This window comes from Pleurodeles waltl, chromosome 7, assembly GCF_031143425.1.
Source record: "Pleurodeles waltl isolate 20211129_DDA chromosome 7, aPleWal1.hap1.20221129, whole genome shotgun sequence".
NCBI classification, from domain to species: Eukaryota; Metazoa; Chordata; class Amphibia; order Caudata; family Salamandridae; genus Pleurodeles; species Pleurodeles waltl.
This window is the reverse complement of record NC_090446.1, coordinates 502,361,197-502,377,231: the sequence shown is the minus strand read 5'-3', so window position 1 is coordinate 502,377,231 and position 16,035 is coordinate 502,361,197. Positions and strand designations below refer to the sequence as shown.

Genomic DNA, 16,035 nt, shown 5'->3' with positions numbered 1-16,035 from the left:
GGACTCCCCGGCGACTGCGAGCCCATGAGTAGCCAGAGTTGACCCCCCTGAGCCCCCACAGCAACGCCTGCAGAGGGAATCCAGAGGCTCCCCCTGACCGCGACTGCCTGCTTCAAAGAACCCGACGCCTGGTAAACACACTGCACCCGCAGCCCCCAGAACCTGAAGGATCCGACTTCCAGTGCAGGAGTGACCCCCAGGAGGCCCTCTCCCTAGCCCAGGCGGTGGCTAACCCGAGGAGCCCCACCCCCCTTGCCTGCCTGCATCGCTGAAGAGACCCCTAGGTCTCCCAGTGAAACCTATTGCAAGCCCGACGCCTGTTTGCACACTGCACCCGGCCGCCCCTGTGCCGCTGAGGGTGTACATTCTGTGCTAACTTGTGTCCCCCCCCCCCCCGGTGCCCTAAAAAAAAACCCTGGTCTGCCCTCTGAAGTCGCGGGTACTTACCTGCTGGCAGACTGGAACCGGGGCACCCCTATTTCCATTGAAGCCTATGTGTTTTGGGCACCACTTTGACCTCTGCACCTGACCGGCCCTGAGCTGCTGGTGTGGTAACTTTGGGGTTGCCCTGAACCCCCAACGGTGGGCTACCTTGGACCCAACTTTGAACCCTGTAAGTGTGTTACTTACCTGTGAAACTAACAAATACTTACCTCCCCCAGGAGGGACTGCACTGTGTCCAATTTTAAAATAGCTTATTGGCATTTTTGCCAAAACTGTACATGCTACTGTGATGATTCAAGGTTCCTAAGCTACCTGAGTGAAATACCTTTCATTTAAAGTATTGTTTGTAAATCTTGAACCTGTGGTTCTTAAAATAAACAAAGAAAATATATTTTTCTATATAAAAACCTATTGGCCTGGAATTGTCTTTGAGTGTGTGTTCCTCATTTATTGCCTGTGTGTGTACAACAAATGCTTAACACTACCCTCTGATAAGCCTACTGCTCGACCACACTACCACAAAATAGAGCATTAGATTTATCTCTTTTTTGCCACTATCTTACCTCTAAGGGGAACCCTTGGACTCTGTGCATGCTATTTCTCACTTTGAAATAGTACATACAGAGCCAGCTTCCTACATTGGTGGATCAGAGGTGGGGTACAAGACTTTGCATTTGCTGGACTACTCAGCCAATACCTGATCACATGACTAAATTCCAAAATATTTCATTAGAAACTGATTTATGAAATTTGAGCTATTTTTCTAAACTTTTTAAAAAGTCCTGCTAGGGCCTTGTGTTAGTCCCTGTTAGCATTTCTTTTAGAGTTTAAAAGTTTTGAAAAGGTTTGAATTAAGTTCTAGAGATAGTTTTAGATTCTTAAAAAGTATTCCAACTTTTAGAAACAAAATGTCCACTACAGAAGAGATTGTGATGGAACTCAACCTAACCCCTTACCTGCATCTTAGGATGTCAGAGTTAAGGTCTCTCTGTAAAATCAAAAAGATAAAAACTGGTTCAACCCTACCAAAGTACAGCTCCAGGAGCTCTTGGCAGAGTTTGCTAAAAACAACCCCTCTGATGATGCCCTCACAGAGGGGGACACTAGTGAGTTGGAGGAACTCCCTCCTCTAGTCCTAGATAGAGAGACCAGGGTTTCTCCAACCCTGACTCCAAAAGTGATAGTCAGAGATGCTGCTTCTCTCACAGGAGAGTCCAGCAACTCTGGAAGCATTGAGGACAGCCTCAATGAAGATGGCCTCCTGCTAGCTAGGTTGGCCAAAAGATTGGCTTCAGAAAGACAGATCCTAACCATAGAATGGGAAAGACAAGAGATGGGCTTAGGTCCCATCAATGGTGGCAGCAATATAAATAGGGTCAGAGGTTCTCCTGACATGCTAAAAATCCCTAAAGGGATTGTAACTAAATATGAAGATGGTGATGACATCACCAAATGGTTCACAGCTTTTAAGAGGGCTTGTGCAACCAGAAAAGTAAACAAATATCACTGGGGTGCTCTCCTTTGGGAAATGTTCACTGGAAAGTGTAGGGATAGACTCCTCACACTCTCTGGAAAAGATGCAGAATCCCATGACCTCATGAAGGCTACCCTGACTGAGGGCTTTGGATTCTCAACTGAGGAGTACAGGATTAGGTTCAGGGGGCTCAAAAATCCTCGAGCCAGACCTGGGTTGATTTTGTTGACTTCTCAGTCAAAACACTGGATGGTTGGATTAATGGCAGTGGTGTAAATGATTATGATGGGCTGTACAATCTGTTTATGAAAGGACACCTTTTAAGTAATTGTTTCAATGATAAACTACATCAGCATCTGGTAGACCTAGGACCAATTTCTCCCCAAGAATTGGGAAAGAAGGTGGACCATTGGGTCAAAACTAGGGTGACCAAGACTTCCACAGGGGGTGACCAAAAGAAAGCGGTCACAAAGACTCCCCAGGGGAAGAGTGTTGAGACATCCAAGGGTAAAAGTAAAGAGTCTTCTACAGGGCCCCAAAAACCTGTTCTGGAGGGAGGGTCCAGAGCCTCTTCACAATCCAATTTGGGTACAAGGGTAAAAACTTTGATCCCAAAAAGGCCTGGTGTCGTGGCTGTAATCAGCAGGGACACCAAACTGAAGACAAGGCCTGTCCCAAGAAAGGTTCCACTTCAAACCTGAATCCAGTTAGCACTGGAATAGCCAGTCTCCAGGTGGGATCAACAGTGTGCCCAGAGCAAATCAGGGTTCACACTGAAGCTACATTAGTTTCTGAGGGTGGGGTGGACTTAGCCACACTGGCTGCCTGGCCCCCTAATATGCAAAAATACAGGCAGCAACTCTTAATTAATGGGACTAGTGTAGAAGGCCTGAGGGATACAGGTGCCAGTGTCACCATGGTGACAGAGAAACTGGTCTCCCCAGGTCAATACCTGGCTGGACAAACTTATCCAGTCAACAACGCTGACAATCAGACTAAAGAACATCCCATAGCTATGGTAACTTTAGAGTGGGGAGGGGTCAATGGCCTGAAACAGGTAGTGGTCCCATCAAATATCCCTGTAGACTGTTTTGCTTGGAAATGACCTGGAGTCCTCAGCATGGGCTGAGGTAGAACTCAAAACCCATGAAGCAATGCTGGGTATCCCTGAACTGGTGTGTGTCAAGACAAGGGCACAGTGCAAGGCTAAGGGTGAAAAAGTGGTGTTGGAGCCTGGAATAATGGCCCAACCCTCCAAGGGGAAAGGAAAGAAGACTGGGGAACTAGCTTCAACACAACCAAAGAAATGGAACCTCTCTTCCCAGGAAGAAGTTCTGCCCTCTGAGGGAACTGAGCCCATGGAGTTGGAACCTTATCAGGTTGAACTCTTAGGCCCAGGGGGACCCACAAGGGAACAGTTGTGTAAGGGGCAAGAAACATGTCCCTCTCTTGAAGGCCTTAGGCAGCAAGCTGCAAAAGAGACCAAAGGAAAAATCACTGGAACACATAGAGTCTATTGGGAAGATGGACTCCTCTACACTGAGGCAAGAGATCCCAAACCTGGTGCCACTAGGAGAGTGGTAGTGCCTCAGGAGTTTAGGAAGTTCATTCTGACCTTAGCTCATGATATTCCACTTGCTGAGCATGTGGGAGAAACCAAGACTTGGGAAAGGTTAGTTAACCATTTCTATTGGCCCAACATGTTCCAGAAAGTAAAGGAGTTTTGTGTCTCCTGTGCTACCTGTCAAGCCAGTGGTAAGACAGGTGGACACCCAAAGGCACCCTTTATTCCACTTCCAGTGGTGGGGGTCCCCTTTGAAAGAGTGGGTGTGGACATAGTGGGTCCACTTGAACCTCCCACAGCCTCAGGGAACCAATACATACTAGTAGTAGTGGATCATGCTACTAGATACCCTGAAGCAATTCACCTTAGGTCCACTACTGCCCCTGCAGTAGCTAAAGCACTCCTTGGTATCTTTACCAGAGTGGGATTTCCTAAGGAGGTGGTGTCTGACAGAGGTACCAACGTCATGTCAGCATACCTAAAGCATATGTGGAATGAGTGTGGAGTACCTACAAATTCACCACACCATACAATCCACAAACCAATGGTCTTGTGGAAAGATTTAACCAGACATTGAAAGGCATGATCATGGGGCTCCCTGAAAAGCTCAAAAGGAGATGGGGTGTCCTCTTGCCATGTCTGCTTTTTGTCTACAGAGAGGTGCCTCAGAAGGGAGTAGGGTTTTCCCCCTTTGAACTTCTGTTTGGCCATCCTGTCAGGGGACCACTAGCTCTTGTAAAAGAAGGCTGGGAGAGACCTCTTCATGAGCCTAAACAAGATATAGTGGACTATGTACTAGGACTACGTTCCAGGATGGCAGAGTACATGGAAAAGGCAAGCAAAAACCTTGAGGACAGCCAACAACTCCAGAAAATGTGGTATGACCAAAAGGCTGCTATGGTTGAGTTTCAGCCAGGGCAGAAAGTCTGGGTTCTGGAGCCTGTGGCTCCCAGGGCACTTCAGGACAGATGGAGTGGCCCTTACCCAGTGCTAGAGAGAAAGAGTCAGGTCACCTACCTGGTAGACCTAGGCACTAGCAGGACCCCCAAAAGGGTGATCCATGTGAACCGCCTCAAACTCTTTCATGACAAGGCAAATGTGAATCTGTTGATGGTGACAGATGAGGACCAAGAAGCTGAGAGTGAACCTCTCCCTGATCTCCTGTCCACAGACCCTAAAGATGGCTCAGTAGATGGAGTGATCTATTCAGACACCCTCTCTGGCCAACAGCAATCTGACTGTAGGAAAGTCTTACAATAGTTTGCTGAGCTCTTTTCCCTAACCCCTGGTCCGACACACCTGTGTACCCATGATGTGGACACAGGGGACAGCATGCCTGTCAAAAACAAAATTTTCAGACAGTCTGACCAAGTTAAGGAAAGCATCAAAGTGGAAGTCCACAAGATGCTGGAATTGGGAGTCACTGAGCACTCTGACAGCCCCTGGGCTAGCCCAGTGGTCTTAGTCCCCAAACCTCACACCAAGGATGGTAAGAGAGAGATGAGGTTTTGTGTGGACTACAGAGGACTTAATTCTGTCACCAAGACAGATGCCCATCCAATTCCAAGGGCAGATGAGTTGATTGATAAACTAGGTGCTGCCAAATACTTAAGTACCTTTGACTTGACAGCAGGGTACTGGCAAATCAAAATGGCACCAGGAGCAAAGGAAAAGACAGCATTCTCAACACCTGATGGGCATTATCAGTTTACTGTAATGCCCTTTGGCTTAAAGAATGCCCCTGCCACCTTCCAAAGGTTGGTGAATCAAGTCCTTGCTGGCTTGGAGTCCTTTAGTGCAGCTTATCTTGACGATATTGCTGTCTTTAGCTCCAGCTGGCAGGATCACCTGGTCCCCCTGAAGAAGGTTTTGAAGGCCCTGCAAGCAGCAGGCCTTTCTATCAAGGCATCCAAATGTCAGATAGGGCAGGGAACTGTTGTTTACTTGGCCTCCACCTACAAGGTGTCCCATGTTCAGCCACTACAACCCAAGATCCAGACTATTCTGGACTGGGTAGCTCCAAAAACCCAGACTCAAGTCAGGGCATTCCTTGGCTTGACTGGCTACTACATGAGGTTTGTGAAGGGATATGGATCAATAGTGACACCCCTCACAGAACTTACGTCCAAGAAAATGCCTAAGAAGGTAAACTGGATCATAGCTTGTTTCAGGGTGTCAAAGGCCTATTGGCATTCTAAGTGCACAGCACAAGTTCTAAAAGCTCCAGATTACTCCAAGCAGTTCATTGTGCAGACTGATGCCTCTGAACATGGGATAGGGGCAGTTTTGTCCCAAACAAATGATGATGGCCTTGACCAGCCTGTTGCTTTCATTAGCAGGAGGTTACTCCTCGGGTAGCAGCGTTGGAGTGCCATTGAGAGGGAGGCCTTTGCTGTGGTTTGGACCCTGAAGAAGCTGAGACCATACCTCTTTGGTACTCACTTTGAAGTTCAAACTGACCACAGACCTCTCAGATGGCTAATACAAATGAAAGGTGAAAATCCCAAACTGTTGAGGTGGTCCATCTCCCTACAGGGAATGGACTTTATAGTGGAACAGAGACCTGGGACTGCCCATGCCAATGCAGATAGCCTTTCCAGGTTATCCACTTAGAAAATGAAGACTCTCTTGGGAAAGGTTAGTCCATCCTATTTCGTTTGGGGGGGGGATTGTGTAAGGAAATGCCTTCTTGGCATGGTTACCCCCTGACTTTTTGCCTTTGCTGATGCCAAGTTATGATTTGAAAGTGTGTTGAGGCCTGTTAACCAGGCCCCAACACCAGTGTTCTTTCCCTAACCTGTACCTTTGTCTCCACAATTAGCACACCCTGGCATCCAGGTAAGTCCCTTGTAACTGGTACACTGGTACCAAGGGCCCTGATGCCAGGGAAGGTCTTTAAGGGCTGCAGCATGTCTTATGCCACCCTGGGGAACCCTCACTCAGCACAGACACACTGCTTGCCAGCTTGTGTGTGCTGGTGGGGAAAAAATTACTAAGTCAACATGGCACTCCCCTCAGGGTGCCATGCCAACCTTACACTGCCTATGGCATAGATAAGTCACCCCTCTAGCAGGCCTTACAGCCCTAAGGCAGAGTGCACTATACCACAGGTGAGGGCATAGGTGCATGAGCACTATGCCCCTACAGTGTCTAAGCAAAACCTTAGACATTGTAAGTGCAGTGTAGCCATAAGAGTATTTGGTCTGGGAGTCTGTCATACACGAACTCCACAGCACCATAATGGCTACACTGAAAACTGGGAAGTTTGGTATCAAACTTCTCAGCACAATAAATGCACACTGATGCCAGTGTACATTTTATTGTAAAATACACCCAGAGGGCATCCTAGAGATGCCCCCTGAAAACATACCCGACTCCCAGTGTGGGCTGACTAGTTTTAGCAGCCTGCCACACACCAGACATGTTGCTGGCCACATGGGGAGAGTGCCTTTGTCACTCTGTGGCTAGTAACAAAGCCTGTACTGGGTGGAGGTGCTTCTCACCTCCCCCTGCAGGAACTGTAACACCTGGCGGTGAGCCTCAAAGGCTCACCCCCTTTGTTACGGCACCCCAGGGCATCCCAGCTAGTGGAGATGCCCGCCCCCTCCAACCACGGCCTCACTTTTGGCGGCAAGGCCGGAGGAGATAATGAGAAAAACAAGGAGGAGTCACTGGCCATTCAGGACAACCCCCAAGGTGTCCTGAGCTGAGGTGAATCTGACTTTTAGAAATCCTTTTAGAAATCCTCCATCTTGCAGATGGAGCATTCCCCCAATACGATTAGGGATGTGTCCCCCTGCCCTCAGGGAGGAGGCACAAAGAGGGTGTAGCCACCCTCAGGGCTAGTAGCCATTGGCTACTAACCCCCCAGACCTAAACACACTCCTAAATTGAGTATTTAGGGGCCCCCAGAACCAAGCAAGATAGATTCCTGCAACCTGAAGATGAAGAAGGACTGCTGACCTGAAGCCCTGCAGAGAAGACGGAGACACCAACTGCTTTGGCCCCAGCCCTACCGGCCCGTCTCCCCACTTCGAGAAAAACTGCAACAACAACTCGTCCCCCAGGGTCCAGCGACCTCTGAAGCCTCAGAGTACAACCCTGCATCTAAAAGGACCAAGAACTCCCGAGGACAGCGGCTCTGCTCCAAAGAAACTGCAACTTTGCAACAAAGAAGCAACTTGTAAAGAACACACGTTTCCCGCCGGAAGCATGAGACTTTCCACTCTGCACCCGATGCCCCCAGCTCGACCTGCGGAAAACCAACACTACAGGAAGGACTCCCCGGCGACTGCGAGCCCGTGAGTAGCCAAAGTTGACCCCCCTGAGCCCCCACAGCGACGCCTGCAGAGGGAATCCAGAGGCTCACCCTGACTGCGACTGCCTGCTTCAAAGAACCCAACGCCTGGTAAACACACTGCACCCGCTGCCCCCGTAACCTGAAGGATTTGACTTCCAGTGCAGGAGTCACCATCAGGAGGCCCTCTCCCTATCCCAGGTGGTGGCTACCCCGAGGAGCCCCCCTTCCCCTTGCCTGCCTGCATCGCTAAACAGACCCCTAGGTCTCCCATTGAAACCTATTACAAACCTGACGCCTGTTTGCACACTGCACCCGGCCGCCCCTGTGCCGCTGAGGGTGTACTTTCTGTGCTAACTTGTGTCCCCACCCATGCCCTACAAAACCCCCCTGGTCTGCCCTCCGAAGTCGTGGGTACTTGCCCTGAACCCCCAACGGTGGGCTACCTTGGACCCAACTTTGAACCCTGTAAGTGCGTTACTTACCTGTGAAACTAACAAATACTTACCTCCCCCAGGAACTGTTGAATTTTGCACTGTGTACAATTTTAAAATAGCTTATTGCCATTTTTGCCAAAACTGTACATGCTACTGTGATGATTCAAACTTCCTAAGATACCTGAGTGAAATGCCTTTCATTTAAAGTATTGTTTGTAAATCTTGAACCTGCGGTTCTTAAAATAAATTAAGAAAATATATTTTTCTATATAAAAACCTATTGGCCTGGAATTGTCTTTGAGTGTGTGTTCCTCATTTATTGCCTGTGTGAGTACAACAAATGCTTAACACTACCCTCTGATAAGCCTACTGCTCGACCACACTACCACAAAATAGAGCATTAGAATTATCTCTTTTTTGCCTCTAGCTTACCTCTAAGGGGAACCCTTGGACTCTGTGCATGCTATTTCTCACTTTGAAATAGTACATACAGAGCCAGCTTCCTACAGGTGACAATTCCATGATCTTAGACATGTTACATGGCCATGTTCGGAGTTACCATTGTGACGCTATACATAGGTAGTGACCTATGTATAGTGCACGCGTGTAATGGTGTGCCCGCACTCACAAAGTCCGTGGAATTTGCCCTGAACGATGTGGGGGCACCTTGGCTAGTGCCAGGGTGCCCACATACTAAGTAAATTTGCACCCAACCTTCACCAGGTGAAGGTTAGACATATAGGTGACTTATAAGTTACTTAAGTGCAGTGGTAAATGGCTGTGAAATAACATGGACGTTATTTCACTCAGGCTGCACTGGCAGGCCTGTGTAAGAATTGTCAGAGCTCCCTATGGGTGGCAAAAGAAATGCTGCAGCCCATAGGGATCTCCTGGATCCCCAATACCCAGGGTACAAATTTGGAAAGCAGAGAGAGAGCATAACCACTGAGGTTCTGGTTAGCAGAGCCTCAGTGAGACAGTTAGGCACACACAGGGAACACATACAGGGCACATACTTATGAGCACTGGGGCCTTGCCTGGCAGGGTCCCAGTGACACATAGACTGAAACAACATACATACAGTGAAATATGGGGGTTACATGCCAGGCAAGATGGTACTTTCCTACAATGTAGTTATAAATTTGTGGTTAATGATTAATTTTTTAAGGATGACAACTTTTATTAAGAGGGATTTATTATGTTTGTGGTAAAACATTTCTATTTTAACCAACCAGTCTTCCTCCCTATTGTCTAGATTAGGCCTCAAATTCCACTACCAATGATATTTTGTATTTGCATATTTGTAATTGATTTGACTAGCCACATACCTTTTTGCCTTCTATAATGAGTCTTTCATTTTAAATCAACGTTCATGATTTGTACTTTGAACCTTGTCTTGGTGGATTGTCTAGAGTTGACTTTCCTATGTGTATTCTCTGGGTAAAATGTAGGACTGTTTAGAACTCTTTGCTCTCAGGGGACTTACACCTAGCCCCAACCCATCAATAGACTCTTCTAATGCAAAAGGCGCTGACATGTTAGTTTCATTAATCTTATGAAAGTAGTTACCAACACCAATTTCTGATAGATATGGTGCAGGCCACTAAGGGCATTGGGCATGTATTTATGGGTGTTTTCTCATCAGGGCTTGAATCTGTACATTTAGAGTGTTCTTCTCTGCATGGATTGTGGTGATGTACTGCTTCCTTTGCTCCTCTCTGTCATTTGATTTTAATTTTGGTAATTGCAGACTTTTAAACAAAAGGAGGAAACAAGGACCTCAAGATATTCATAAAGTTCACACAAAAATTGACATATATATCTTCAAGTGCTTATATGAGGCAGTCTTCCTACCTCTGTTCATCGGGTATATCAGGGCTGGGACAGCATTCTCCAAAGTTGTTTCAGTCCATAGTGGTTTCATTAACCTATCTTGGCGGTGGCTCTCATCTGGGGGGGTCTAACTAGCAGTCATGGCTCCCAGGGTTACAGGGGGTGGGGCAGCGCACGGGGGCATTAATAACATTGTTTTAAAAATAAGAATTACCTCCACGTCGTCGATCCGCCATCATCTCCGCATCAGGCCAGGCAGGCACAGTCTCTGAGCCAATCCTGATGCTGCTTAAAGCAGTGTTAGGATTGGCTGGGAGCGCCCAGGTAGACTGGGAGCCTGTGCCTGCTCTCTCCAGCCCGGCAGCACAGTGCCAGGCTGGAGAGAGCACCCTGCGCATGTGTGTTTAGCTGCCAAGAGACAGCCGGACAAACATACATGTGCACTGAGGGAAGTACAGAGTGCACTCCCCTCAGTACTCGTCATCCCACATGCCCCGTCCCCTTAACAAGGAAAGAATAATAAACTTTGTTTGTTATCCTTTCCTTGTTAAAGTCTTTGCAGCGGTTGGATGCTGGCGGGAGGGCGACGCTTCTCTGCCATAGCGGAGGAGCCGCCACTGCTAACTAGAAATGCACACATTAATAGCACTGGTATAAAGTAAAGCCATGCCCCCTCCTCGCCCACCACCCCCTTAAAAAAATTGTGGTGAGTGAACTCTGAGATTCCTGCATCTATTTCCCAGCCACACAAGTGCTTTAGATTAGGCAGGGGGCCGATACCACAGCCTATGTTTGTAGCCAAACATTACCCATTTTTTAGTTTGTGAAAACCGAGACGTGTTACATTGTATTTTAATGGACAGTTCAAAACTGTACCGCACTAGAGAGCGCGGGAGCCACAGTTACCACAGCCTGATACACATATGCTTATTATACCACACACTATTTTTCTTAGGACTTGTGCCCTGCCCAGACCACATTCATTGAAGGTATCCCCTACCTGTAATAAACGCAGGCGACTTCTCGCGTGACGAAGATGTAACCTCCCTCGCGTTCTCTTTTGATAGTGAACTGAGTCAGCGGGGCGCGGGAGGCGGCCGCCACCACCACCGCGTCCGGATCCACAGGCAGGGCAGGGGCCCCCAGGCCGGCGCGCCAGTCACTGCCCAGCTCGGCACCCAACCAGTCAGCATAGGCCGCCGCCGACTTGAAGATCTCATTGGAGACACGCAGGGCGCAGGTGGGGAAGGAGCGCCATTCTGCAACTCCGGTTGGCACCTTCTGCGCCCGGCCATTCAGCAGCCGGTTGGGGCACAGTGTGCACGTCTTGGCCCTGTTTAATGCACTCTCCAGAGGGGTAATGCGGCCGACTGTCCGGCGCAAGGTGGTAATGTCAAAACCAGCTCCCGCTAAATCGTGGCCTGGAATGAAGTCCGCTTCCTGGCACTCCTGGTATGTGCCCGTGAAGCACTCGGGACGGACAGCCGGAAGCAGGGGGATGAGGAACCAGTAAGTGAGGGGCACGATCCAGAGGCGGTCAGAGCCCATCTCGGTCTTTCGTGAGCTTCGTACATACATCAGGGTCTTTTCCAGTCCTTTAAACCGTAGCCTTCAACCTGCAAGAGGAAAAGATATAGAAAGCGTTCTATCATTTTCACTTTTTCACACCACCCTCAGGTGTCCTCGCCCTATTCAACCCTCCGTTTGACTCTTCAATTGTCCCACAGAAACGCCGTGGAACATGCTATGGCTTATCTGCTACGTGTTCCCTTGCTCGGCCTACTCCATCTCCAAGTCTTCTGATGGGACAGTTTTAAAAGTTCGCAACCCCGGTGGTAGCGAGTGGAGCCTCATCTCCCCCCCCCCCCCCCCCCCCCCAATATATTCCACTTGCCACTAGGGCCCATATTAAATCAGGAGTCATAGTAATGGGGGGGAGTGTTATCACAGCAATTTTAATTTTTATTCTTAGAGGGACCAAAGGGTCTACTCTGCAGAAATTTAGTTAAACCCCATGCTTTGACTGACCACTAGGTGGAACTATTGGATCACTCGATGACCCCCTTGCCCGTATCAGACAGCAGCTTTAGTTTCACAAAGACCAGCACACCCTGAGGCAAGGTGTTGAGTGTTAAGAATAACGCACATACTCCCCACGCATGAGGAGAAATCTTCAAGCTGGTTATGGCCAGACACCGAGAGTTTTCAGTTCTACAATATGTTCTAGAAGAAGCAAGACACATTCTGAGATCCTGCCTCACAACCCGAGAGGGTCAAGTCATGGAACTAGCGTAATACATCCTGTGAGTGAGAGTAGATCTCTTAGAGTTCATGAGTGTGGAGCTAGTGGTGACAAGTCTGAGACTTGGGCCTGTCATTTCAGACCTTGGGAGTTCACTGGCATGGGGAAAGCACGTACATTCCAAGTCTCGTCGTTACACCATGATAGTACACAGGCATGCAGGCAGCACAGTAAATGCCCATTTATCCCACCGTGGAAATTTGGAATGGAGCCAGCCGTTCTGGTCCTACGTTGGACAATCCAAGTCTATATCTTGTATGATGGAACAACGCGTGCGGGAATCACGCATGCACGTTGTTAAGGACGTTTTCCCTATAAAATAAGTCCCAGCCTTTGCAGGTTTCTTGGCAGGTGGGGATGTATTTGATAGGGTAAGAGATTAAAAAGGCAGAAATGGAACTCAGAAAGAGGAACATAAAGATAAGAAAACACTGACACGAGAAAGCAGGGATGGCAAATAACTTGCAAGAGTGATGTAAAGAGGCAGGAAGTGTAGGTATGTAAAGCGGCGGCAGAGAAAATCATGACCTTTAATACAACCAGGCAGCGTTGGTATTCACCTTCCACAGCATTGTGCATCACCTTCTGCTGGCTTCTAACACATACAAAATGGGCCTACACATTTATTTTTACAGTTTAAACACTGGTTACAAGGTACAAATTGCCTTATAAATACATACCCGAGTTGGTCATAAAAAATGTCCGGTCACACCCTGCCTCTTGCCTCGAGTGGACTTTCCACTGCCCCCTGCTCACGGAGCAAACAAGTCTGGAAGCCCTCGGCCTGGAACCTCCCGCCTTTATTCCTCACGTCATTCTACGTATGTACGTAGCTGTCCTTCAACCCGGCATCTTCCCTGGGTCAGAAAGCGGCAATTTAGCCAAACACTCGTTCTGTAAATTATCCCGGATTAACCTGTGGACCCGTCCCTTGGAAGCACGCTGACATCCCATTGATCCTTATCAGCGTCCTCCCACCTGACGGTGGTAAATAATTAATGCGATTCTTCTGTTTGTGGAAGCATCTACTAATAGATGTGTAGGTCCCGCTGCGGAATGCCCATATGGGGCCTCTGGCAATCCACTTTAATCTGTTGTAGCAAGGCCACTCACCCAGCGGTGAATCTCTAGGTCTTTTGTTTGCTACTCCAGAGATAACCTGACAGTTGGACTCCGCACTCCCGACAAGGAAATATTACGGGGGATTTAAGGGGGGGTGGTGGTGGTGGGGGGGGGGGGGGTGTTAGGATCAGTGCACTAACATCTAGGCCAGGGAGCAATAACGGGGACACACACTCTCTTTATCTAAGGCTCTACCAAACCTTTCTTGATGGTACGGCCACACTTAACAGCTGAGTTTCCGTGTTTCAATAACTAATATGGATAAAAAAAAAATAAAGTCAAATGCATTTACAAATACAACTACAGGCGGTTACCTAATCATTTTATTTCAGCATTCTAGCGCCCACGAAAAATAAAAATAAAATACCCCAAAGTCTAGTATTTTTTAATAAACTGAAGCATGCTGAAGTGCAGTTTAGCTCCTTGTAACAAGTAGTACATGTAACAGCCGATTTTGTCACAGCTTTGGTAAACCTTAGAACGTATCTATTTTGTGTTTATAAACAATTAGTTTATCTATGGTTAGGGTACAGTTTGTCGAGTCTGTTATTACATTACATTCACCAACAAGTTGCACAGATCTTGTGTGTTATCGAATTGAGTGATGCAGCCTTATGTCCGTTTTATCTTCATAATGGCTTACACAAAATCATGGGAGAATATTGTTTACATTACCAACTACAGCCCCTCCCTGCTGTAGAAACAACTGCCGCACTCACCCAAGAAGTAATGACAAACCCCACATTTGGCTTTTGCATAATCAAACAAAAACGGTTTTGTGATGCTTCAGCGATGCCCAAGTTTGGGCGTATGGAAACGTTACATTCAGTGCTAGTTTAATATTGGGTATTCGCTGTAAACATGTAAAATATGCCCGATTCCCCTGATAATAAATGGCTGGTTTAAACTCACCATACATAAAATTGCATTGCCCTCTTGGGTGCACATTAAGTAAGGGAGTGACCATTTTTCGGAGTAAAAATGGGAGTCATTTAAGAGCTATAAATGAACATGTCACTACCAATCATGCAAAGAGGTGAAGGAAGGGCAGCAAAGGTGAAAGAAGGGCAAGAGAGTGAAAAGAAGGAACAAAAAGATGAGTGGGAGTGAGAAAGATAGAGCGAGGAAAGCCTGAGGATGAGTGATAAATTGAATAGTAGAGGAAAAAGAAAGCAGGAGAGGAGCTTGAAAATGCTGCTAAGCAAGCATCTGCAGCCCACCTTTTCTCGGCCCTGCTTGACGGATCACCCAAAACCTTTTCATGCACTCTTTTTTGGATACATTTCGTGAAGATTCGTCAAACTGCGACAAAGATTTAGCCAAGTAAAAAAATGTGTCTTCAATGGAAACTAAGTCCTAACTATTCCTACAGGCGAGTGGCAGTAAGATATATAGATATATATATATATATATATATATATATATATATATATATATATATATATATATATATATATTTTCCATTCTTTCCTCCCCTCTAGGAGCCTCTCTTTTCCAGAGGCTAGTTGAAAATTCCAATCCCAAGAAGGAGAAATAAGGCGGCACCACCAGGATAAAGTTCAAAATCTTTATTTTTCCATTTATTACATTTTAAAGTGCTCAGTGCTCGTAAACATGTGTAAGGAAATGCCTCCTTGGCATGGTTACCCCCTGACTTTTTGCCTTTGCTGATGCCAAGTTATGATTTGAAAGTGTGCTGAGGCCTGCTAACCAGGCCCCAGTACCAGTGTTCTTTCCCTAACCTGTACTTTTGTTTCCACAATGGGCACACCCTGGCATCCAGGTAAGTCCCTTGTAACTGGTACCTCTGGTACCAAGGGCCCTGATGCCAGAGAAGGTCTCTAAGAGCTGCAGCATGTCTAATGCCACCCTGGGGACCCCTCACTCAGCACAGACACACTGCTTGCCAGCTTGTGTGTGCTAGTGGGGATAAAAAGACTAAGTTGAGATGGCACTCCCCTCAGGGTGCCATGCCAACCTCACACTGCCTATAGGTATAGATCAGTCACCCCTCTAGCAGGCCTTACAGCCCTAAGGCAGAGTGCACTATATCATAGGTGAGGGCATAAGTGCATGAGCACTATGCCCCTACAGTGTCTAAGCAAAACCTTAGACATTGTAAGTGCACAATAAATGCACACTGATGCCAGTGTACATTTTATTGTAACATACACCCCAGAGGGCACCTTCGAGGTGCCCCCTGAAACCCTAACCGACTACCAGTGTAGGGTGACTAGTTTTAGCAGCCTGCCACACACCAGACATGTTGCTGGCCACATGGGGAGAGTGCCTTTGTCACTCTGTGGCTAGTAACAAAGCCTGTACTGGGTGGAGGTGCTTCTCACCTCCCCCTGCAGGAACTGTAACACCTGGCGGTGAGCCTCAAAGGATCACCCCTTTGTTACAACACCCTAGGGCACTCCAGCTAGTGGAGTTGCCTGCCCACTCCGGCCACGGCCCCACTTTTGGCGGCAAGGCCAGAGGAGATAATGAGAAAAACAAGGAGGAGTCACTGGCCAGTCAGGACAGCCCCTAAGGTATCCCGAGCTGAGGTGACTGACT

The 16,035-nt window shown here is 47.7% G+C and overlaps 1 protein-coding gene across 1 annotated transcript in view; it reads right to left on the bottom strand.

The window, feature by feature from the left end:
- Nucleotides 1–13,125, bottom strand: part of LOC138304268 (perforin-1-like) — a 54,160-nt gene extending 41,035 nt beyond the window's left edge. The window contains exons 1-2 of the mRNA XM_069244191.1: nt 13,032–13,125; nt 11,050–11,665 (exon numbers count right to left, since the gene is read on the bottom strand). Coding sequence (XP_069100292.1) covers nt 11,050–11,627 — 578 coding nt within the window. The 5' untranslated portion in view covers nt 11,628–11,665; nt 13,032–13,125. The remainder of the gene's footprint in view (nt 1–11,049; nt 11,666–13,031) is intronic.
- Nucleotides 13,126–16,035: the final 2,910 nt, after the last annotated feature.